We start from the raw sequence: 24878 nt of genomic DNA, 5'->3' as shown, positions 1-24878 counted from the left end.
GCGCGCGCGCGCGCACACACACACACACACACACTCACACGAGAGAAACGCGCACAAGCGGCTCCGTGTGCTAAGGTGGCAACTACCACGCGTGGAGATTTAATTGGGAAATACCCCGATTATACGGCGTGCACAGGCGAACCGTACCGCACATTCTTTATCCGCTGGCCCAGAAATTGCCGGCTGCAATCGGTAACTTATATCGCCGCACTCCAGATATCCGTGGAAATTAACGACGTGAACGGAGAATGGAGAGAGGGTGAGGAAGGAAGCGACGGCGGTCGAAAGAATTGACAGGCGACGCGCAAATTCGTGGCCGAAAGTATTCGATTAATGAAGGAAAAGGAAAAAGAAAACACAAAAAGGGAACATTTGACGATGGATAAAAGTGCTTCCACTCCTGCGGAGTGGGACGTCACGTCAGCCGGCAAGAAGGAAATTAAAGGTAGCCGCCCCATCGCCGCTGCAATCCTGCGATCACTCTCAACTCTTTGATCGATATAGCGTCGGGTTCGGCGATAAGGAAGACCGAAAGTTCATTCGTTTATCAGAGCCAAACCGTTCTGGAAGTATTCTTGTAATGAGGAAAGTTCCTTCACCTACCGCGCGGGAATCACGCCAACCACTACATAGTCGCCTTCTATAGACGTCACGGCCGCGAAAACTTGAGGCGACAACATCGCTCACGTGATCGGACGGAACTTGGAAGCTATGTTTCGCTGACACATTGAAGCTAACTGTCCGTGTGCTATAATTATAAACGATTCCAACTTGTTTTGTCGTAAAACATTCATCCCACTCTGCGGAAGTTATCGCGGAACGCTAGTTATCTTCATCTTCGTGTTATGAACTTTGAAACTTGTGATTTTTATACGTAAAAGCGTTGTCTAGCTACGTATATATGTATGCGATTTTAACAGTCTGTGAGTATGAAATTAATTTCCGAGTACGTTCGCAGACGCGAGGCGACAACAAGTTTGCGCATTGATTATAACTTAATGAGGGAGCACTTCCGAGGTTTGGTTTGAAAACAATTATAATCGATACGTCGATTTTGATGTATCGAAGCGCGAAAATGCAGCGGTTAATTATTGCACATTGTTCAATCACTGTATCTGTTACTTAATCTAACCAAATATTGATGTTATCGTTTTAGGCGTGACTGACGTTAACCAATCGAAGGGGTGATTTGTACACGGCGCTTTCAATAACACTGTGTATTTGACACGTACGAAGGATTTGAGCTATCGGATTTTCCATTAAATAAATAAACTGCCGCGCGTATTGAACGTTTCATCTTGATTAGCGGAGTGCCGTATTATTTTGTAAGAAATTACAGTTGTCGTTAAATGGCGTAAAATGGCGTCACGTCGCGTTGGCTCTGTAAATGGATATTCCGTGCATTGATATATCGAAGTTTAATTTCGATCGCTATGATTCTCATTACCGTTCGTTCCATCGCATTGATCCCTCGTGTTATTGAATCTCTGCTCTTTAACTATTCTATCTTCCTTCCTCTCATTACCAACGACACACCAATTCCAAATTCCAAATTATCATTCAATCGACCAAAATTCTGACCTAGTCGAGTAATCCTGAAATGTCAATAATCCAACGAGAAACGCTGACGTTCTTGATAGACTCAATCTGTCCGATGTACCTAATCGCAATGTTTATCAATCGTGTCTTCTGCCGTAATATGTCTCATTTAGCTTGTGTCTGCGTAGAATAGCGTTTCTGACAGAGACTTACACGCTTCTAACACAGATGTTCGACAAATTAAATCAAATGCAAAGGAATCGCGCCAAAGGCCGGGTGCTGCCATAAAGCTTTGCGGCATCGGTTTCGAAGGGATGAGCTCTTAAAGCCTCCCGTTTCAGTAACGGACTTTGCGCGGCGACTCGAACGGAGGAAAGCCCGTATTATCCGCGAAATAGAAAAAGACAACCTCGCAAACGTGACGCGGGAAGGTACTCGCGAGAAGACATTCAAGAAGGAGCGCAGAATTTAATGTCTGCCGACGGAAAAATTCTTCTCCCTAACTCTTTCATTCCCGCTAATTTCTCATTTCTCCAGTTTCTCATTCGCCCCAACTGCGTTCTCAAAGGATTTCGCCTCCCTTTGTTCTCTCTCTCTCTCTCTCTCTCTCTCTCTCTCTCTCTCTCTCTCTCTCTCTCTCTCTCTCTTTCTCCCTCGTGCCTCTCTTGTGCTCCACCATGAAGATATTCCCCGTTATATTACCGCCGCGCGCGTCTTATTCTGCGATTCATCGCGCTCGTGGACATTTTTCGCGAATGCACTCCGCTCCGGCCACAGTAACCGGTACATCCATTTTCTCCGCTGACGATGAAGCTGAGAGGTGCGTGGTGTAAAACGTCGAGTCCTCTCGTAACACTCGACGGCGATAGCGGCGCTCTCGCGCGTTCGTACTCACTCGTCCTTTATCGCCGGTGCGGCGGTTTGGCATTTATCGCGTGATTTACCGCGTCGGGAGGTCGACGTCCTCCCGCCGCCCGCGGCGTTTCCGGCAGCCGGCGGCAAATTTGCCGGTAATCTTTTCGGCCGACCGTTTCCATTATACACGAGTGCATCTGCATAACGTCAACGCGTTTCGGAGCGAGATAAGTGCATTACATCCAATACACGAATAAATCTGGGCGGAATAAGTTAATGCCATTATGAAATCGCGTAATGTTATGCGCATAAATTGATAGCGAAATTGCTAGCTTGCGCGAAGCAGGCCATCGGGCAAAGGATCAAGGATACCATGCGTGATTTGCGCTCGAGCCCTTCCCCCCCTCCCCGAACGTGAATCGCAGTTCTTCGAGGTAACGATTAATTATCGCACCGAAAGCCACTTAAGATACCCGGCCTCCTCTGCCCCTCGGCTCCCTCTCCCGCAAGCGCCCCGCGTCGAAACAACAATCGCGCGAGTTTCGCACAATCAAACGAATCACTGTAGACGGGATCCCGGCGCGTTTGACTTCCGGTACTTCAATCACGGCCGCGCGCGAAAATTCGTTTCCCCCGAATACACACGGACAGATACGACGCCGTAAAGGAAACATCCGCCCTTCGATATTTCAGGCTTTCCCTGTCTTTAAAATAACGCCCGATACTTGAGGGAACGGAGAATAAAAGACCTCGGCGGAATAAAAACGACTTTGAATATTTCCGTCGCGCAACTTTTACGCGCGCGAAACTTTTTCGGCGCGCTCCGCGCCAAGATAAATGGCGCTTTAAATTGAGGAATCCCGGAACTCGTTGATGAAACACGAAAGGAAGAGCGCTCTGATAATTTATACGATATCTTATAAGTGGCAATACGCGCGGGAATTTATACCAATCATCCGGTCTTACGCTTAAAGCAGCGGAGATACGGAGTGAAGTATATCTAATCGGGAGGATTTTGCGAAGGGGCGAACTACCACTTGCGCAAATTGTGCTTTCACGACGAATGCATATATAATCAGGCGCCGATAGTGAAAGATAGTGAAAGATATCACGGAGACTTTAATTGAGTGAAAAATTTAAATTTGTAATGCGATATAAATATAGTAACGTCCGTCGAATGAGTGAAATTTCAATCAGAATGGAAAGAAAATCAATGAGCGAGGGACTTTGCTGCTCGGAATAGAACCTATCCTTCAGACCCGGTCGCATGCATCCGCTCTCGATTAAACGACACTTTAGGCTCTTGTTTGCACCTCATTTAAAGATACATCTCGAGACGCTCGGCTCAGGCGACAGGCGACCGTTACAACGTGATGCGCGCTGCTTCATCGCGGAGAGAGAACAAACTTCCGCGCGGCAGCAGTTACATAGACAAGACGTAATGCAATTTCATCCCTTTTTCTCCCTCCGGTTCTTCTTTCCTACCTCGTCCTAGCGCGACGAGGCGCTTTTTACTTGTTTTTTACTTCGCCGCAACGGCGAAGAAGCCTAAGGCGGCCTTGTTTCTTGTTTCTGTATTTCTGTACTACACACAAGACGCGCATGAATTCATCTTTTATTCATGGTCGGCGACGGCGCGCGGGATACACCGCGGGTTATATGCGATTCGTGACAGGAACAGAGAGTTTTGCATAAGTGGCCTTAGATTTTGCAACTTTCGTATCGTCCGCGACAGAAATGCTCCGAGCGATCAATCATTCGATGCGACGAGGGACAATAAATCGAACCATTGATTTTCGCAACTGGAGAAGCGTCTCGACGCACTGCGATATTATTTCTGCTCTTTTCCATCATTTCGTATTCATGCCTTGAAGATCAAGTCATCCATTTCATTCCGGGAACATCGGGCGCAATGCGCGCCGTGAGAAAAATTGATTCAGGCACGAAGTGAATAATCTCATTATAACGCGAATGAGAGAGAGAGAGAGAGAGAGAGAGAGAGAGAGAGAGGTCGCAGGAAAAGTGGAAACGTTGAAAACGCGGATCGTTTCGCCGACGTAATATTTGCAGGGACTCTGACGATGCGTAAAGCAGGAAGGGACCTTTGAAATACTCTCGCTGCGTAAGTAAATTACACAACTTGTAGTCCCTCGCTCTCTTCACGTCGAGCGGAGCTGTAAAATCGAAAATCAAAGGGAGAAGAGTAAACCTCCTGCACGCGAGTTCGCATAAACATGCCGCTTTGCCGAGGAACGCTTCGGAATTCACATACCCGTTTATGGCGGTTTCGGGCTTTACGTGCCGACGTGTATCGATTTATTTTTTACGGATATTGGAACGCGCGTGCGCGCAATTTCGATTTATTTCGACGCGCGGCCGTCTGTTCTTCCCAGAGAGAAGTAAACGCTCTATTTTGGAAGTGTAATTTATTAAAAGTCAGACGAGAGAGAGAGAGAGAGAGAGAGAGGGAGAGAGTAAAATGGTAAGGAGGAAGACGTTGCACGCGAGTAAGATTGTATTTATGTATAAAAGCGCGGCAGCCTCGAGAAGAGCAATCGCTTTCGCGCGTAGCTTGCTTGCTGGCGAAGAGGTGTTTCTCTAATGAAACGTATATCCGCGGTGAGATTTACTCGACCGTATATCGATCCCCGCATCGAGAAATCCGCATTTACAAGCAAGTGGCGAACTCGGCGTGCGCAATCTCCCACGGCGGGCCTCGCGTGTGGTCTAAATAAGAGAGTCAAGTTGCGCGTCTCTCTCTCTCTTTCCGTACGACGCGAAGAGCAACTCGTGCCGGAGAGCGCATTTCAAAGTCGGCTTATGTCTCATTCACGTCGCGATGTCGATATGAGGTGTCCCATATCGAAGGTATGTTGGAATTTCATGGAAACGTGCGTCACCGTCGCGTGGAGAGAATCGCCCGTCGACTCCCGGAATTCCATTCCGACTTTGCAAGTATACCGCGACGAGCATCGAAGAAGAGAGAGAGAGAGAGAGAGAGAGAGAGAGAGAGAGAGAGAGAGAGAGAGGAAGAGGAGGAGGAGGAATGTTGCCACCACCTCGATGTGTACATAACCCGGATTGCCCTTTCGCTCCCTTTCCCCCTTTTTTTCTCTTCGGGAGAAAAGGGAGCTACGTTCGAGCGGCATCTGGCGCGGTGACGTCGATTTAACGCCCGAAACTCGCTAAAATATTCTAAAATATTCCCAAGCGCACGCTTCGATTTCGCGAATGAAAGATGCGTAATACCTAGGACGTCTAATCTCCTGACCTCTCCTCTCGCGTCGACGTTAAACGCGGAATTACGCGTTCGCGGAGGCGTATATTCGAAGTGCGGCTGGCACAGGCTATATACGGGGGTATAACTCTGGGTATTATCGAACGAAAGAGACGAACGAAGGACTTTGTAATTTCGAAGAATCGGGAAAACGCAAGAGAGGATGCACCGACCGCGAAAAATGTCATCTGATCCGACTTTCACATCGATCCTCTCCGACGCTGAAATGTAAAATTTGATGCGGCGAAATACACGAGTCTCTCTCTCTTTCTCTCTCTCTCTCTCTCTCTTTCGAAACAATGCGCGGACGCGAACGCATCTCATTGTTTATACAATTGTCAATGTTTTTCTTTTTCGTCTCGGCAACGTCACTAAATAAGACAAAGAGCGAACGCCACTGCGGCATCACCGTGGACCGTAAACTAGGGCAATTTGCCGGGCCGACGACTATAGCATTAAGGCACGCAGCGAGGAGCGTAAAAAAGAGGAACGAAGCAAACAATCTGCAACTTCCATGCAAAAAAAGAATACCGCATCGACCCACCATTTTTATTTCCACTGTGCTTCGCGGCGCATCGCTACGCGTTCGCTTCTGCACTCAATACCGCATACCATATGCGAATATTCGGCACGCATGTGTTTGCGCAGTTTCGCCGCGCCACCCTGTATTTCCGTAAGGGATGGTATACCTGTTTGTGTTTCCAATAGTAAACTCGATGAATCGGGGAGTTCGACGTTCGTAAACAATTATAAAATCTGCACGCGCCGAGCTTAGACGTGAAATGAGCGGATGTGATCGTGCATTTCCATTTTTGTGTCGTCTGTGTTTCACATTCCCTCCGCGGCTACATTCCCACATTGTTTTCTCGTTTCCACGCCGATATTTTTATCCGGTTAATCTCAAGTCCCATTCCGATCGGTTCACTTTGTGTATTTCCCTTGATTTGTTTATTGCCTTTAATTTATTTATTATTCTACCGCAGTAATATGTGTAATAAAAAATTGCGACGTAAATCTGACACGGTATAGCAGCGATCTTTCCTGCATTAGGGAAGACAAAATCGCGATGTCGTATTTTACTGGGGAAAATATAATAATTCTTTATTTTCGAGAAACGAGAATTACATGATTTTTCGTCAAATGAAACCGCGCGAGCGTATAAAGAAATATGTCAACGTCATCATTATACAATGGTAAAGAAATTAGTCACGCACATCGTTGTATCTCTTATCATGTTATGTGGTTCATTTTTTAAGAAGCACAGGTGACAAAGACAAACTGTGACCGAAAATAGAAAGCGGCGAATATTAACGGCGCGTGTTGCGTCGAAATAATTCATACGCCAGAAGGCGAATTTAAATTTTAATTTTCGAGATGTTGCTGAAACACGTTTCTCTCATACACGAGCGAACAAAGAGCGCCACAAAATATTTCTTTCAAAGAATTTCTTCGATATTTTAAATCTTATCTACGCTTGTCATTCACGTAGCGAGATTTCCATTTGAATAGTCGTTCGATCGCCATGGCACAAAAACGACTTATATTAGAAACAGTACATACTCTCCCCCTTTCTTTACGAATCGCTCGCGCTAGACATGCGCGCGTGCGCGCGATAGGAAACGGAAATTAAATGAAAATCGTTCAAACCTGTCTGTATAACGGAAATGAAAATCTGGAAAATCTGCGACGTGAATAGAAGAAGCTGAGCAGCGTCGGAATAGGCAGAGAAATGGCACGAGAGTAATCAAGAGTAGGAAATGTTGACTATTAATATTTCAATATACGTTCAAAGAAATAATTTCCTGGTCGAAAATTATTCGCTTGTACAATTTAATTGATCGCGCAAACCATCCGCAGAACTGCGGAATAATAACCGTTCTCTACATCGCTGTTCTTTTATTCATACGACAAATAAGAATTTTAATTACTTTTGTTACATTACAAGCAAAGCATGCATTATTGACAGGTGCGTTTGCAAGTAATATTTTACCCGTATTTTCGTACAATTCGCATATTGTCAGTAAAGTACAACGCAATTTTTATTTGACTTTTGAGCGACAGTGTTGGCAAAGCTGACTATATCACTTTTCGTTGACGAAAAAGAAAAGACACGACATTTCTAATCGGAAAAAAAGATTGATACGTAAACATGGATGTTGCTCTTATATAAGGTATAAAATACATATAGTTGCATAAATTGCATGACACTTACGGTTCCAGCTCCAGGATCGGTAATTTTGCACGGCAGAATTGCCACGCTACCACTTTGAGCAAGCACCTCTCCAATTGGTCCTTCAAGAACATCTTCATTTTTACCCTCCGGGACATTCAATGGGACGATTACATTATTGGCACTTGAATTCTGCTGATGCTTAGCCTGGCTCACTGTGGACATAAATTACAACAACGTTTTCTGTGTATATATGTGTGTCTGAGTGGGAACCATTTTACTCGATTTAATGCAAAATCTGTCTACGACGTACAAATTATACGTCGCGTATTTCCGTCGCGTTAATAAATTCATGGTAACGACCTCCTTTGTTGATTGTTGGTGCCAAATGAAAAATCTGTCTAAAGACTAAAGTTGATAATTAAAAAAAATACGTATGTTATAAAAATAACATGTTATCTAAAACTACATATATATGTATTGGGTGAGTGCAAAAGTTCGTGCGGAGTTTGTGAGTAAAAGTCACACAGTGATTAGGCAAACAAAAATCTTTATTCAATCAATGATATATTCTCCATCGTTTTCTATAATCTTTTCCCAACGTTCTGGCAGCATACGGATGCCTCGATCATAAAAACTGCGCGGTTTAGATTCGAAGAACGAAGAGACGCCGTTTTTTAAGGCCTCCAAAGAGTCAAAGTTTTTTCCATTTAAATAATTTTGCAATGACCGGAACAAGTGATAGTCAGATGGTGCGATATCAGGAGAATACGGTGGATGCGTTAAGACATCGCATTTCAGGCTCTTCAGTTTGCGCAGCGTCTTTTTCGAAACGTGTGGTCTGGCGTTGTCGTGATGAAAGACGACTCCCTTGCGATTTGACAAAATCGGACGTTTCTCTTTTATTTCTCGATTCAGATTGGTTAATTGGCGACAGTACTTGTCCGAATCAATCGTTTCGCCAGCGGGGAGAAGCTCGAAATAGATTATGCCCTTGCAATCCCACCAAACAGAGAGCATCACCTTCATCGGGTGCAAACTGGCCTTTGGCATTGCGTCACCATGCTCACCTGATTGTTTCCATGTCCGTTTGCGCTGAACATTGTTGTAGAGGACCCATTTCTCATCGCCCGTCACTAGTCGATCCAAAAACGACTCGTTATTGAGCCGCCCGAGTAAAGAAACGGCTGCAGAAATTAGCTTGATTTTGTTCTTCTCGGTCAGCAAATGGGGCACCCATATATCGAGCTTCAAATCGAATCCCATCTTTTTTAAACGCCGAAAAGCGGTTGATCGGTCAACGTTTAGTGCTGTAGCAACTTCTTCTGTTGAAATTCGCGGATTATTGAGCACTAAAGTACGCAAAACATCGTCATCAATGTCAGAAGGTCGACCAGAGCGTGGCTCGTCTTCAAGGTTAAATTCTCCGCGCCGAAATTTAGCAAACCATTTTTCCACAGTTCGTTTAGCTGGTGCTTCATCCTGATAAACATCCTGAATGTTTTTTACGGCTGCGGCAACGTTTATTCCCTTCCGAAACTCGTAAAGCATAACATGCCGTAAATGCACCTTATCGATACTGATTTTTAAACAAATGATTTTTTTTTTAATAACAGCTGAAGACGTCACCTTTCCAACGTTATATAATATGTAGATGGAAGTATTAATGACAACACTTTACGACGCTTATAACTCCATCTATTGAAACTCCGCACGAACTTTTGCACTCACCCAATATATATATAGCAGCCGCTTTAGAGAGGCCTGTATAAATACATAATTCTTTATTGCAAATTCTCGGAAAGACGCGCAGAGAGAACGGATTTTGGGGTAAAGTCGAGAGAGCCGCGCGCGCGCGCGCGACGTTATTTCCCCGTGCCCTCGTAAGTTTTACACCGCTCTCTCGCAATAGCTGTCCCACCGAAAGCTGTTGGTCCCAGACCTGGCTATGATCAAGGATTAAGGGCGATTTCCAGGGTGGTCGTCCGGCTGACGAAGGGCGCGATGCGAGAGGACTGCGAGAGATGACGCGAAGCACCCTCTCGCTCTGTGAGATTAATGCAGCCGCCATCGCGACGATAACGCATAACCCGAGCGTCGGCATAACCGGAGAGTGGCTTAAGTGAATAACTTAGTCGCGGCAATTACGACGGTTCGGCCGGGCGTCCAAGGTGCGCCAAACCCTAGCAAATTCCCGCGGATATTCAGCCGGGGAGACTTTCCCTAGTCGTGCCCGGCATATACCCCATTCACCTACCCCCCCCCCCCGAGAAGTCCGATCATCCCTGCGCATCTCGGACTCATTCGAGAGCAAAAATCTCTTCCCCTTGAGCGCGTGGCGTGATCCCCAGCCCAAACCCCGGTGAATTCCCGGAAAGTTGTCGTTTCTATTCGTCGAGTCGAGAGCCCAACTGCGAAACTTGACGCCTGGTAGCGAGGATGCGCGGGAAAGCCCGTTTATAAAACGCGGTGCAATGTGAGCACGCTCACACACGCTCACGGCCGGCGGCATGTCAGAGAGCTCTTTTTCGATAACAGAGTTGGACCCGAATTGGACTTTCCAGCCAGGCTTCACTCCGGACTTTCGTGAGCTTGGAAAATAACTGTTCATTTACGATATGAAGGGAGAAAGAGAATGTAACTGCGCATTCACATGCGAGGTTGTTATTCGCTTAAACGTTCCGCTTAATCGCTTCGGATTATCATATTCGCAAGAAGCGCATAAATCGATAATATAATGCGCGGCAAATGATAGGGCTCCCCTGGGCGATGTGCGCTTGTATAGAATACAAATTAAAAAGGCTCGAACGCAACACGGAATCCTCGTGCATGTGCGTGTTTCGCATTTAGAGTTGGTAACACAAGGGGACAGTCGATGTCGGTCAGCGTACCACGCGTCCCACTTGAATTTCCTCGTCGATGTAAATTAATGTCGTTGCCACCGTCAACACACGGTATTCCAAAGTGATTATTCGCCAGAAATTCCCGCGGGAAAAACACACGAATTCTCCGTGGCCGGAATTAATAATAGAAAAAAAAAGGAGAGAAAAAATGAACTAGAGAGAATAAGCGCTATGAGGGATTATTAGCGCAGGTGTATCACTGCTTCGCAAAAATTACGGAGATCCTCGTGTCACGTAACGCAATATATATATATGTGTGTCTCGTCGATTTTGTCGAAACATCAAATCGAAGAAATAACGTGTCGCAATTAAATTGTAATATCCTTGCGGAAGAATATCGTGTTTTCTTAATAATGTCATTTGCGTAAATGTAAATATCAATTAATAATGCAACGAAAAGCGCAGGCAAAATAATTAAAATGCGAACCTCGCCACGCCAAGAAGTATTCAATTACCGCGCTGGTGTATTCAACCGACTACAAAACGGGACACAATTTTAATTCAACATTAACCGGGGACCGGGGATTTTACTATTTAATGAGATATCGCTTTGCATACGAAATATCTACGATTACATGCGCACGTGACAACGAAAATATTTTGTTACAATTATATCAACTTCCGAATGGAACTCCAACAACCGCCACGATATCTCCTCGAGAACGATGTACCACCTGTACGTTATCTCGTTTTTATTTTCCTGTTTTTTTTTTTTTTTTTTTTGAAACGTGCGTTTCCTCCTTCAACACAGACGAGGCAAAACCGCTCGGGAGCCGGTGTAATTTTCTAAATTGAATTTACCAGTGATTAGTACTCGTACGTAGTAGAAGATTAATCTGGCACAATTTCAGAAAGTTTGCTGAATCGGGAATCGTAAAACGACCCGGTAATAGGGGCCGGTGTGCATTTAATTAAACTTTCAATTAGATCTAAAGCTTCGTAGGTGTTACGGCGACGACCTAAATTTTCATCGCCGCATCGTACGTCGCTTTGCGCGACGAATTTGTTTCCCGCGGGTAGGAATATTCGCGAAGAGGCCGGTCAGACACGACGCGGTGTCTTGTGAGAAGAAAATTACCGGTGCGCAAGAAAAGCGGTGCGGAGCCGGGCGATCGACACGTCGATCGCAACGCGCCGCTGCCGTCGAAAAGTACGACGCTAACGAGGCGAAAGTTCGCCCGCGGTTTTCAACAACACGATAACCGGAAATTACTTGTCAGTCGCCGGCTGACGCGCGGAATTAAGTGTTTTCTGCGCCGGCACGAAAATGACTCGTCTGAACGCAAGTACGGAAGAACGTGTGGCGTGTGCGGCACACGGCGCCGAAAGCGTCCGCGCGTTTCTTCCGGGGGATGCGTCATTACCGTTGAAAATGGTATGCCGCCGTGGAACGAATGCCGGGACGAGTGGCACGGCGGAAGGAGATTAGGGACAAAATTATTTAGGCTGAGAGAGTCGCTATTTAAACATGTGATTTATGAAAGGAGAATGCACGGGAAATACGAATGAGGCTGCCACAATTCCGCGAGCTGCACGGCTGCGCAAGCTTGAGGACGGATCTCGCGGCATCTTGCGGCGCGACGAGTTTCAGTGCACTCGAATGTAAAGTCCGAATGAACCGAGACGAGGCGCGCGGCGAAAGAGCACAGTGTGCATCGGTCATTGTGCGCAACTGTGCAAAATGCGATTCGCCAAGGTAAAGTAAATGGCTGAGATAACGGCATTTTCTACATCCTATGAAGATGGCCTTATTTTTACGATTTTTACGATTTTTACGATGTAGAAAGTATAGTCCCCGTTGTATAGAAAGTAACGACTCGATTTTACCTGTGAAGTACAAGTGTATCTCCAGTAAAATGCCCACCAGGAACCAAAGTATCCTCATGATGATCGCAAAGTGCTCGCGTCCTTCTCTCAGACGCGCATCTTTTTCGAAATATCTGAAACGCAGAAAAGATTTAACGTTTAATTGCGAGACACTTTTGTCAACTGCCTGTGCGTGTAGGCCAAACATAGATCGCGTTAACTTTCAACTTCACAAAATATTTATTATATATGTAATCGCTACTACTATTGCCCCCCACACGAGATACCTCAAGCACAATCGTAAGTTTCGACTTGTAATAAGTATATTTAAACAGAAAGACGGTATATTGTAACAATTTTCTCCTTTAGGACACTCGTCACGTCGTTACCTCTGCAGCGTTTTGCTCATTTAAACGACCCTCGAATCTCGAAAATTCGCTCGGAAAATGAGTTCTTTGATCAAAAATGGTAAAAGTCGATCGACGAATGCTCGCCGCGGGATACATTACGTAACACCACCCAATATGATACGCGATATCACAAGTTGATTAATTTCATAACGACCAGCGGTCCATGCTCTTTGCTTATTCATCACACGTTGCCGCCAAGCTTGAGCCAACGTTCCAATAAAAAAATCTGCGCCAACGCAAACTTGAAAGAATTTAATTTAAGTAGGGCGTCGCGCCAAAGGAGAATTTTAGCTTCATTTTTCCGCGTGAGAAAAACTAATAACATTCCCACTTGAGTAATACGTGATAAGTATGGAAATTCAACGATATTAAATTTTTCTAAATAAATAAAACGCGAGTAAACCTCTCGGCCCCCGAAATTATGTTAAATAATCTCGATCCCCTTTCCCCTTTCTCACAAAATACTTTTCATCGCGGCATAATATTTCCTCCCGGTACAGATCCAATTATTTTCTCTTCCCTATTTCGGGATTTCTCTTGTTCTCGACATACCCGGCACGTTCATCTTCAATCTACAAGACCACGCGCGTGGTCTTCTGTGAAAAAAAAAGTTAGGGCTGAAGTGGAGGACACGAGAGTGCCGGAGCGTGTTCCAAAACTACGCACAATGTGCCCCTAACGTGGTATTAACTAGTTTCGTCATATAAAAAGAGCTAGCTTTTTTGCGAGCTACGTGCCAGTTTTTCTTAACGCTTCCTAGCGCACGAATGTAGCGTTTTTGTTGAATCGCACGAGATCGATAGGGACGTGGATATCGTACCTTTGCCCGGGCTCTTGTCCATTTCTGACCCTTCACCCCGCACGATTTTCCCAATAATATTTCACTCGTTCTATTGTGCGATATGTACGTAAATAGCACATAGATACTAAAGAATGAAATACGCTGATATAGTTCGCACAAAAATATAACTCAGAGAATGGAAAAATTTTAAGAGTTGCAAAGTTGTAAAATCTCTGGGAATAAAAATACGAGGGTGAGAATACAACATGGATGGAAAAAATACGATGGATAAAATTCGCACAATCAAGTTAGTTGCGGTACTTGAAAAGTTATCAAGCTTGAATCGAAACAATTCACGATTGTTCTTGTAAAATATAAATATAAAAAAATATTCTTATCTTTTTTCCAATGCGCTGTGCTTTAGCAGTCACAAGAGAAACGTCAATTAATATCGCAAGATTTCGGTGGTCCGAATGAAAAAGTAAAGATTAGTGGAACGGGATTGCGCAACGGGGAATGAATGAACTTGGCGGGGAAAAAGAAAGAAGAACTGTTGAACGTAAGAGTATTGAAAGAGGGCGCTGTGAACTTCCGTTGGGAACCGATGACAAAATAGATATGAAAACGGGAAAGCTCTCTTCGAGATGGAGATTTGCGATCGCGCAGAGATGGAGATATGCTGATAAGCTTCGCCGGGAAAAACATCGAAGATAATGGTTTCTCGAGACAAGACAATGGTTGAACGAGCGTGATAATATTTCGCCGAGATAGCGCAGGATCCTGTCGACCCAATAAATATTCGGCCGTAGTATTATTCGTATCGCGATCCGCGTCGTGATCTCCTGGGATCGCCCAAGTAGGAACATTTCGAAGTAGCTTTCGTATACTCGCATAATTGCTACCCGGGGATCGTTGTTGTATGTGAGAAGAAAGACACAAAGGTTATTTGTGTCGGGAACGGTAATATAACGTCTCGGCTACGTACACCGAATGCTGAGAGAGAAACTCGGATCGGAGAGCGCGCGATCGTCATTCAATATGATTTCCAATTACTACACGTGACGTGTAATATTAACGCGGACTGTCGATGTAACAAATATTACTGTTTGTTTTTCCCAGCGAAGACGAGACTCGAAAATACTCTAATACAAGGGAGGTATTTGATATTCGCGTATTTTCTTCCACCACCTGGGAAACCTGCGCGATACCTTACGCTTCTCGCGGGTTGTGATTCGACCATTCGTAAACCAACCACGAACGCCATATGTTCCCAGCCGACATTTACGTTAGAATTTTCAAAGCAAGCGCCGCGCATGCTGTATTCCAATTTCTCCACCGAAAAGCAAAAATATTTTCGAGCTTTCTGTTTCGCCGACGTGTATCGTACAGCCGTATCGTGTGTTATATCGGAAACTAAGCTCATACGTATGTGCGATTTGGTACTCTTGTGCTTTTTTATTAAGAAACAATCTGCATATTGATACGGTGAATTATTTTATAAACACGTTACATATTTCCGAAATTTTCTCGTCTGTTTCAGCGAAGCAACGTTTTTCATGATTTTACGTGTAGTAAGTCTTTTGTCTCAATTTTGACCTGAAAGTTCTTTGATTTGTCTGTTATTTTGTCCGAAATATTCAGCGTACGACACAGAGAAAGCAAAGGAAACGTCCGCGATAATTCCAGAGAAACACTTCTCTCATCTCATTCATGAAACTAGCGCAGTTTCAATGTCGCGCGACCGCGTTTTACCGTCGTATGCGTGTTTCGCTTACGGCGCCCTGCCTTCAGACAAATGGCTATTATACCAGTTATAATACCGCACAGTTTATTTTCCGTCATACTAAGAAGTTCATTACTCAGACGGTTTAACGAACGTGATTCCCCTACTTACTCCTAAAACTGTAATCAATGAAGTATTCACGGAACGCGCGACATCTTCCTCCTCCTCCAGCTCTCTCTCTCTCTCTCTCTCTCTCTCTCTCTCTCTCTCTCTCTCTCTCTCTCTCTCTCTCTCTCTCTCTCTCTCTCTCTCTCTCTTCCCTCTTCTTCTTTCCTTCCTCGTGCCAAAGGACAAGACCGGGCTGGGTAGTCACGCGAACTCGCAACTAGATCGGAAATCTTATGAATTCGTCCGACTAAAACAATCCTCCGGGCTAAAATAAGCGGCTCGTTTCCGCGCTAGGGCAGCTATTTAAATATTTAACAGGCCGTTCGAAATCGCGTGTCTCGGACGAGTCGGAATGACCAACGTTCTGTGCGTGATCGCTCGAGTTGTCCGACGGTATTCACATGTAACGACACACATCGGCCTTGGCTCCTTAACAAATGTTGCAGTGAACATCGACTTTGAGCGTGTACGGATTTGTGTGTGTGTGTTTGGTTTAAAGAAGATAACTGTCATCCCAATAAATTTAGAGATTCTGTTTCGGGTTTCTACGTACTCGAGTCTATTAAAAAGGAAGCCAGTGCTGCTAACAGCAACGTACACGGGTTTGGTTATTTTTCCTATATCGGAGCCATTAACTCTCGTATCAATATCTGTAATCTCCAAGACGAGTATACACACAGAATGTAATGGTCGCCAAATTCGTCGTACTAGACCGATATTCGATCAATCACGAGAAACGAGATATGATGAAATCGGGGTTCAATGGCTCCCCTGTGCTAAAAATAGAATGTGCCATCATCTCTTTGAACGTCATTTCTTCAGAGTGAAAAAGTGTGTAGTGTAAAAAAAATAAAAAAATAAAGCAACAGTCAGAATCACGCAAGAGAATGTAAAAATCACATTGTAGGGAGCTTTTGTAGGATGAGTGTTAAAAAAAAAAACTCCAAAGAAATCAGATTCGGCATTGTGGAACGTTGCGGTGAGTATTTCCCGCGGCTTTAGGTTGCAGCTGGTACTTTTATGGCCGCGAGAAGAAAGGTGAAAAAGCTGATAACCGCGACGATCGAGGCTCTAAATGATGTAGCGCCGGCATGTACGAGGTGGCATTATTCGAGATAACAAAGATTGCCCGATAAAAGCGTATATTTACAAGAGCGTGAAAGTGCGCGGAACAATAAAGCTGCCAGCAGGTTTTATGCGCGCGCGCGCGCGCGCTACAGTGGTTCATCCGCGATGGGAAATGGATCTGTATGTGCGCGGGCGTGCGCATGGAACGAGGCGCCGGATATTATTCCCGCATTGTCGATGCGCGCCGGCCTTACGCCGGGAAGCAATGCAGGATGGTCGATGGTGGAAAAGCGAGAAAAGCACATAAGATTGCGCGAGCCAAAGGAATGAATGCAAAAGCGGGGCGGGAGAGCGGCATATGCAAATCGGCACTACCGATACGGCAAGGCCGACGTGCCGTATGAAGCGTACCGCTTCACCGGTGGATTTCAATAGACGCCCGGATCCGTCAACATCGCTGATTGAGCTTTTTTAAATGGAAATTCGTCGGCACGAGCGAGCCGATACTTTGGGACGAGCCGGAAGGAACGGAAACGCTTCGTCTTATCGACGAGATACACTGTATTATCCGCCTGTATTTGATCGTGCCGATTGAGTCGGACGCTATTTTTCGAGAATCAATGCTGCTGGATGGAGATTTCACGTCGATCGTTGTGTTAACATCCTCTTCCTCGTTCTCCTCCACTTCCACGTGTTTAATATCTCTCGACATTTTCTTTCTCGACATCAATACAACAGATACATTCTCTCTCTCTCTTTCTCTCTCTCTCTCTCTCTCTCTCTTTCTTTCTTTCTCTCTTAACTCCACACGCATCACGCTTGTCTGGAAAATTGTAAGTGCCGAGCAAAGATAGATAGATAAATCAGACAAAATATATATGTGTTTCCCACGTTCTATCTGACTCATGCTTCAATCCTCACAAATACTCTCAGCACCAGATTGCAAATAATCAACTTCAACCGTTCTCATTTCCAAAAGCTACTAAACTGTGACATATTTCAAATATTCCATCATTATACCACGTACGTTTCAAAAGTAGGGTCTCGATAATTAATACGTTATCATTATAGCGAACGCGATAAATTAACAAAGCACCATTCATGTCACGTGTTACAATGTCGAACCAACATGCACACCTTTATCGAGGGAATTTTACAATTCTCGCACACGGCAAAGAGATAAAGCTGATTTCCAAGCTCCGCGCGATTTAATTAGAAAATCCCTCAATCTCTCCATCAATGGCTAACAACCTGGATATTGCCGTTAGCTGGTTTCATTACTTCCCATCCCCTGTATGTTTATGCGTTTTTCGTTCTCTGCACTGTCGTTACTGATCCCAACTTTCAGTTTGTATCGCAGTTGTTGCAACTACGTTATCGTATTTTCGTTTGTAACACTTTCATCTCGACATTCCGAAGAATCAGCGAGCATATCTAACAATATTGCTTTCTCATAACCGTTTGTTTTCTACAGCGCGCGATATATCGATATGTAGTTTGCGCAATCTAAATTAGAAAATAGTTGTGATATTTGATAACATACTCGTTATTTCGCTTTCTCACACTCCTCTTTTTATTCTCTACAACGGACAACGTATTTCCACGCTTACTTTATCTAATTGTAATTTTTCTTTAATCTAACGTTCGTTTTGCAACAAAGCAAAACACAATATCCCTATTGAAGAATCGTTGGAATTATTCCTCTTAACATTTCGGTAACATGTAAAAGTCAGAGCTATAATTGATGTATCGCCGTTAGAAATTACATCGTATCGCTAACAAAATTCGCCTGTTACCATATTACGGTGAGTGTTCTAAATCGAAGAACGGTGATCGAAAATGTTCGCGCTAATCCCTTAAAAATTTATGCACGCCAGGCCATTATTTGTTTCCATTACTTTCGCCGGGTGCGCAATATCGGTCAGGATTAATGGGTGTTTCATGATTCATCTTCGCGCACGTTTCGCCGTTGAAATTTTGAATTACATATCGGGAACAATGTATGTACGTGCGGATCGGGCAGTCCGAACAAACCGGATGAGCTAATCATGGCAGTCGCGCGGCTTCCTCCGATAGTTACCGCTCTGTTCACATGAAACGTTGATATGAAACGTTACACCGGAAGTTTCAGCAATCGCCATCTTACCGTACGCGAGAGAAAGAGAGAGAGAGAGAGAGAGAGAGAGAGAGAGAGAGAGAGAGAGAGAGAACGACGCGACGTTACGTTGGCTTCGAAGGGTGAGTGCATGCAAAATATGCGGAAAGAGGATGACGAGACGGAGCACGAAAGCGCGCGAAGGTGTCAGGACGTGAATGTACTAAGCTGATTCCAAGGTAAACGACTACGTCCTTTTTCCGTCGCCTTAAACGCATTCTGGCGTGCCCCTCCATCCTCTCACCCTCGGATTAGCCCTCGTTTTGCTTCCTGAATAATTTAAGCGAAGCTCAGGTATATAGGACGAAGAACGAGGTTTCGTTGAAGCGCGATGTACTTGAAGAACGCCAGCCCACATGGAAAAACAATTGCGCGACGAGAGAGATGAGCAACACACAAACGTCATAAATATTTGATGACTAACGTTTAAATCGAATCGTCGTAAAAATGAAAATATGCGCTGTGCTCTTTTATCATTCCACCTCGCGCTGGCGGCGACATTGATACCATCATGACCTCATTTATCTTTTTCGAAATCAGTTTACGACACGAAACAATTCATGAGATACTCCTGCTTTTATTACTGCATAAAATAGAGAGAGACAGAGAGAGAGAAAGAGAGAGAGAGAGAGAGGTTGTACATAATTAATTTGTAATATATTCAAAGTTGATGTATCAGAAGTAGTGATATATTTATCGCTCACATCAGTCTACACTTTTAGACAATCTAAACTTTTCCGTTTACGAGTTTCTCTTTCTTTTGCGCAAAGGACTAATTAAAACATTTTAATTGATATGTAAACAAGGTAAATTAACACATCTTCATCAATACATGCCTGTCTTTTCCGTTATCAATGGCTTTCAACGGAAGTAGCGGGAGAGAAAAATAGTCAGACGTCCGAAACAAATCGACCGAGCCCTCGACGACAAAGACTAACAGACTTTATGTTGGCGTATTTTATCAATCGTCTTTTTTCGACCAAACTGCCAAGTAACGTGGCATTATTATCCATAAATCACGTCCTGACACCTACACCGTTGCCACAATAGCGCAGCACTGTTATTAGCCCACAATGCGCTCTCTCTCTCTTTCTCTCTCTCTCTCTCTCTCTCTCTCTCTGCTTACTAAATTGCTTTCATCGCGTTTGCTTCGATTCCGCGACGGACAATTATCACACGGATGACACTTAGCCGCTTCCAGTGTGATAAAAAAGAGAGGAAACGTAACAAGTTCACGTATACGTGAATTATCGTTGAAATATATCGTAAGATTATCGCACATGTTACACACGTGAGATAAAGAGAGAGAGAGAGAGAGAGAGAGAGAGAGAGAGAGAATCGGGAGAAACCATAGAAAGAAATAAATTATACAAGTCCGCAGCAACGCTCTAATGCTCTTTAAGAAGTAACGTTATACCGCGCGCCCGTCAACGCGGGCGTTTTTTATGGCAAGAAGCACGAGAACCGATCGATCTTCCAATTAATCTGTTGAAACCTTTGGAACGACCGTCATCAGTTAGGTGGGATCACCTTAATCTCTCGCTCTGACCCCGCCGCGCCGCGGGGATCCACATGGTTTTGTGTGGTTTCCACGCATTGACATCATGTTCGCGCTTTTACCACGGACGGTTCCATCAGAACCACTCAACCACCGTGGCAGAGACTCTTATCTCTCGATAAGCACAACCTTGAACAATCTTGACTGATGAATCGTCTGAATATTACAGAAAAAAAGTTACACGGATGTCGCGCGAAACAATGTTACATGTCGTACGGTTTTATCATAATCGTAGGTTTCCGCGATATAACTCGCAGTTTGCCCGTAGAACATGAATGATTTATATCCGCGTACATATACAGATGCGTCGTGAATAATAAATCTTACTGTTAATGATTTTACGAGTTTCATTAATCTCTCGAGCTCTTGCGCATAAAATCGGACGGCTAATGCTACTCGGATGATACATCACCGAGTACGCGATTTATTATTTCACGTACTCTTTTTGTCCATTAGAGACCAGCGTGAACTTTTAATTTGTACCTTGAATGGAATCGTGTGTTGGAATTACGAGCAAAATGTACAGAGACCGTTGATATTGACAAAATTGCGTAAATACGTGATAAACGGAAGTAATGAGTTTTGAATCTGTTTGTCTCTCTCCTTTCGCGGTACGCATAATGCCCGTATATCGAATTGCCGTGTGGTAAAATTCGCTTCGTCATGATCACTGTTACTTTGACCGAAATCGCTGTCTGCGTTAACTTATGTGCCAAATTACACAAATTACCGTTCCCTATGAACTTCCACGTGTGCTGCAAGAAGCCGATGAACGTTCTCGGCTGAATTTCCCAGTAGACGTCATTTGTGAGTTAATGAGTCAAAATAAGGGCACGGCCAAATTGATCGAAACAAGAGCGGCCCTGCGCATCCGTCTTTCGAGCAGCTAACGATAAATCGTACTTCTCTCGCGATCAGGAGCGAGCCGCCGCTGATTGCGTCGTGCGAAATTCCGCGGAGAAACTCGATTTTGAAGCACGCGAATCTTTCACCGAGACGCCAACACGTACGAAAGCGGCGCACGGCGAAGATGGCTTTAACGTAATTAAGCTTTACACGCTTTCATCGCTTCTTGCGAGCTAATTGAATTTGTACTTGCTCATGTAAGCTGCCATTTCGCGCCCTAAATGTACCAAATTCAGGCCAACGTCACGTGTGGGTTCCGACGCGTTCTAGGTGTTGCTTAAAATTACGCGACTACTTCAACACTCGCCCCGGCAAGTGTAGACTAAGCTGCGCAATTATCAGCTCCCTTACGATCATCGTTTATCGCGATCGCAGCGCTCGCGTTATTATCCCGCGGTGAAGCGCGGATAACGCGAATTTCTCGAGGCACGTCGGGTATATATACACACAGGGCACGCAATTTATCCCCATTAATTACACCGCGGCCAGACACCTGAGATTGCTCATCTCGAACTTGTTCCCAGCACTCTGTACCGTGTTAGATGGTCAAAATGCGTGAAAGCATTGCGATGCGACGACGGCGTTTCCGACTAGAAATTTATTCCATGGTCCTGATCAGGTTAACCTCATTTGGACATCACGTCCCAATAAAGTAATACTATCGGGTCCTAATAAGTTATGTGTAATAAGTTATGTAATAATAAGTTATGTGTAATAGGACTTTAGTAAGGATTCATAGTCAGGTCCTTATTGAGTTACCTCATGGAATCCTTATTACATTTTTTTTTTTCAAATTATGGCTCCTGATTACTCGCCACGGCTATATTGAATGATGACATTAGAAATAAAAAATGACTGAGAATTCTTTCATGTCATTCCCAAATAAAAAGATATTTGCATGAAATAATATTTTAGATCGCTTGAGCATACTTGTAAAATGTTTCGGAAAAGAAACATAAAATGAATATCATAAGATCATAAAGTATCACAACGTGACAAGACATAAAGTAGTGTTAAAGAGAAAAGTTGCGTGTCACGTTAATTTTACAACTATTTATTGACTGCTAAAAAAAAGATAGTTTCTATAGCATTTTACAAATATATTCAAGTGTTTCTTCAATGCAAACATCTTTGTATTTATAAATGACACCCAAAAATTGTTTTGTTAAAACTTGATAATGCAGATCATATTAGGTACAACGAATAAGATCCCGACAAGGACCTGATTAACTGAACCATATTATATCATATACTAGGTTGGTACATTCAGGTCCTAATGTGGACCCAATCATTATAACCTTATAAAGGTCTTCCTTACTCACTTGTCGTTAGGGCATTATAAGGACTGACTTACTTAGGATTACCTTTTATTCACCCTATTAGGTCCTTATCAATGTTAGGTGAACCTGATCAAAATTTCTAGTCGAGTTAGTGCGCGGTGACAGATGAACGTGTATTGGATCGGTGATAAAATGACGATGCTGCCCGATTATCGCGAGAAGGTTCTCGATCAACCTGAAAAGAAGAGACCGGTGTAATGGGGAAATTCGCGAAGCTCAACGTTTCGCTCGTTCGAGCCTTCCGTGGACAAGAGAGACGCGCCGAGTACACTGACGTGTTAATAGACAACGATTGTAACGGATTGATGTTGCTTTCACGTCGCTTACAAAGAATGCGCTATTCACGCCAGCCAGTCAGGTAAAGCACAATTTCGCAACGGATATTACCGGCTTATGACGAGGCCAGCGTCGGTCGTTACACAAGCACCGTACACGCAGAGGGCTTTTTCGCTGAGTAGCTACGCTAAACGATAATTGAACGGCGCTACTGCGCGAACTCTTTCCATTAAGACGCCAATTTCCCGTTCGAGCCGCTTAAAGACGGCAACACGTAAAACCCGCGAATCATTGTTCCCTCGCGAACGAGCAAGCACTCGTCGCGCTGTCATTATCGCGCACCGTGCGTTTCCGTGCTGGGAGCGCGGATCCTTGCGGAACGCCGGGTATGAACGTCAGCGACGTTTTCTGCCTGGAAAAACAGGCCAGATCGCACATTGCACGCTCACGACTCGCAGATGCCGTAAACGAGATACGACTCGCGGCGTGCGCACACTGCGAAGCACCGGCTTGATGAAGTTGTCGAATGACCTCGCGTGCGCCTGAAGCGGCTGATAGCGGGGAAGATGGTGGATTCCGGCAGAGCCGGAAAGGCGGGAGACGTGCTTCGATAGATTAGCGAGGACAGATGAGGACGTGCGTTTCCCTATATCCCTCCCGATTAGATCCGATAAGACGGAGGAGACTGGAAGCGTGCGTCGGGTTCGGCATGGAACGCGTAATCAGAAAGAAGGTTGGCTACAAGGACGTTTAGATAAGGGCTAATCTTTTGTTTACGGGTCTGTCCGCCTCGTCGCCCTCGTCGGAAATTTACCACGCTCGAACACGACGAGGCGAGCATGCATCTGCATGCATCTGCGATTGCCTGCATACGATTTTTGTCGAGCTTCATCGTATCTCGCCACGTGTATCAAGCGCGGCGCGATGGCGTGCCGCTTCAATCCCGCTCGGAGCTGCACGAAAATCGGAGCGAAAAGGCCACGAGAGCTTCCTCAGGAAGCTCCTAATGCAAGAGAATCACGCCGGTCTCATCACGTGACGGAAGGAGGTCACATACAGAGATGAGTTAATTTTTTTTCCGGCTAAACAAACATTAATGATAAAGATGTAAATTATTTTGCATACGTGCGACGTATGCGGCGTGAGAACGGGAGAATGGGAAAATATCGAAGATAGCGAATATATGTTTAAAGAGCTAATTGAGATATAAGGTGGTGGCACTCTAAATATATCGTACGATCGTACGACGTTGCAATATGCTGCGAATATTCTGCGCGTTTAAGGTCGAGACTGAATTTTTACCGAGGCAAAATTATTGGGGTATTAAATCTCGTCATTGACCTCGTCCTTTTTTCTTCCCCACGTCCTTCGCTGTACGCGAGAGCCATTTTGAAAGCCAAGTGGTAAATATGGCGTTACATTTTTATATTTTTATTCATCTCTTGGGATTATATGCTGAGCATTGAATGTACGTATCTGACATGAAATAAAATGCAAGCTGAATATCTGCGAGACGACATATGTATCGTCGCAGTTTGTTCTGCGCAAATGAACCTGCACGAGAATCAGGATGTCTTCGCAAATAGGACGAACTCTTCGTCGCATGCCGGAAACTCCAAAGTGCCCTTCGGAGACTTAAGGGCGACTGGGCCCCTTGAACAAGCCCTGAATTCGTTAGCCTCCCCCGTGGAAAATTCGTTAAGGCCACGTTAATACCGCGCGCTCTTCAGTACCATTGAAACAACCGGAATGTCGCCGACGAGGCGCTTCGGGGGTTTTAAATTCGTGGACTCGGGCACGATTAATCACGGAAGAACTTTATCGTACTTGAGCGAGTTGGCAAAGTAAAACAAACAGATGGGCTATTAATCTCAAGCTGATGAACCTTTGCCCGCGCTTCCCGCGACTTCGAAATTGCACGGAACTTTACGTTCGGTTTCTCT

The 24878-nt window shown here is 44.6% G+C and overlaps 1 protein-coding gene across 1 annotated transcript in view; it reads right to left on the bottom strand.

The window, feature by feature from the left end:
• LOC105189359 (limbic system-associated membrane protein) overlaps positions 1–24878 on the bottom strand; it is a 68606-nt gene that overhangs the window by 11650 nt on the left and 32078 nt on the right. Inside the window, exons 2-3 of the mRNA XM_011151410.3 lie at positions 12572–12684; positions 7884–8056 (exon numbers count right to left, since the gene is read on the bottom strand). Of these exons, the coding sequence (XP_011149712.1) occupies positions 7884–8056; positions 12572–12629 (231 nt within the window). The 5' untranslated portion in view covers positions 12630–12684. The remainder of the gene's footprint in view (positions 1–7883; positions 8057–12571; positions 12685–24878) is intronic.

Source organism: Harpegnathos saltator, unplaced genomic scaffold (assembly GCF_003227715.2).
Source record: "Harpegnathos saltator strain DR-91 unplaced genomic scaffold, Hsal_v8.6 scaffold203, whole genome shotgun sequence".
Lineage (NCBI taxonomy): Eukaryota > Metazoa > Arthropoda > Insecta > Hymenoptera > Formicidae > Harpegnathos > Harpegnathos saltator.
The sequence above is the reverse complement of the archived record's forward strand: the minus strand, read 5'-3'. Positions and strand labels throughout refer to the sequence as shown.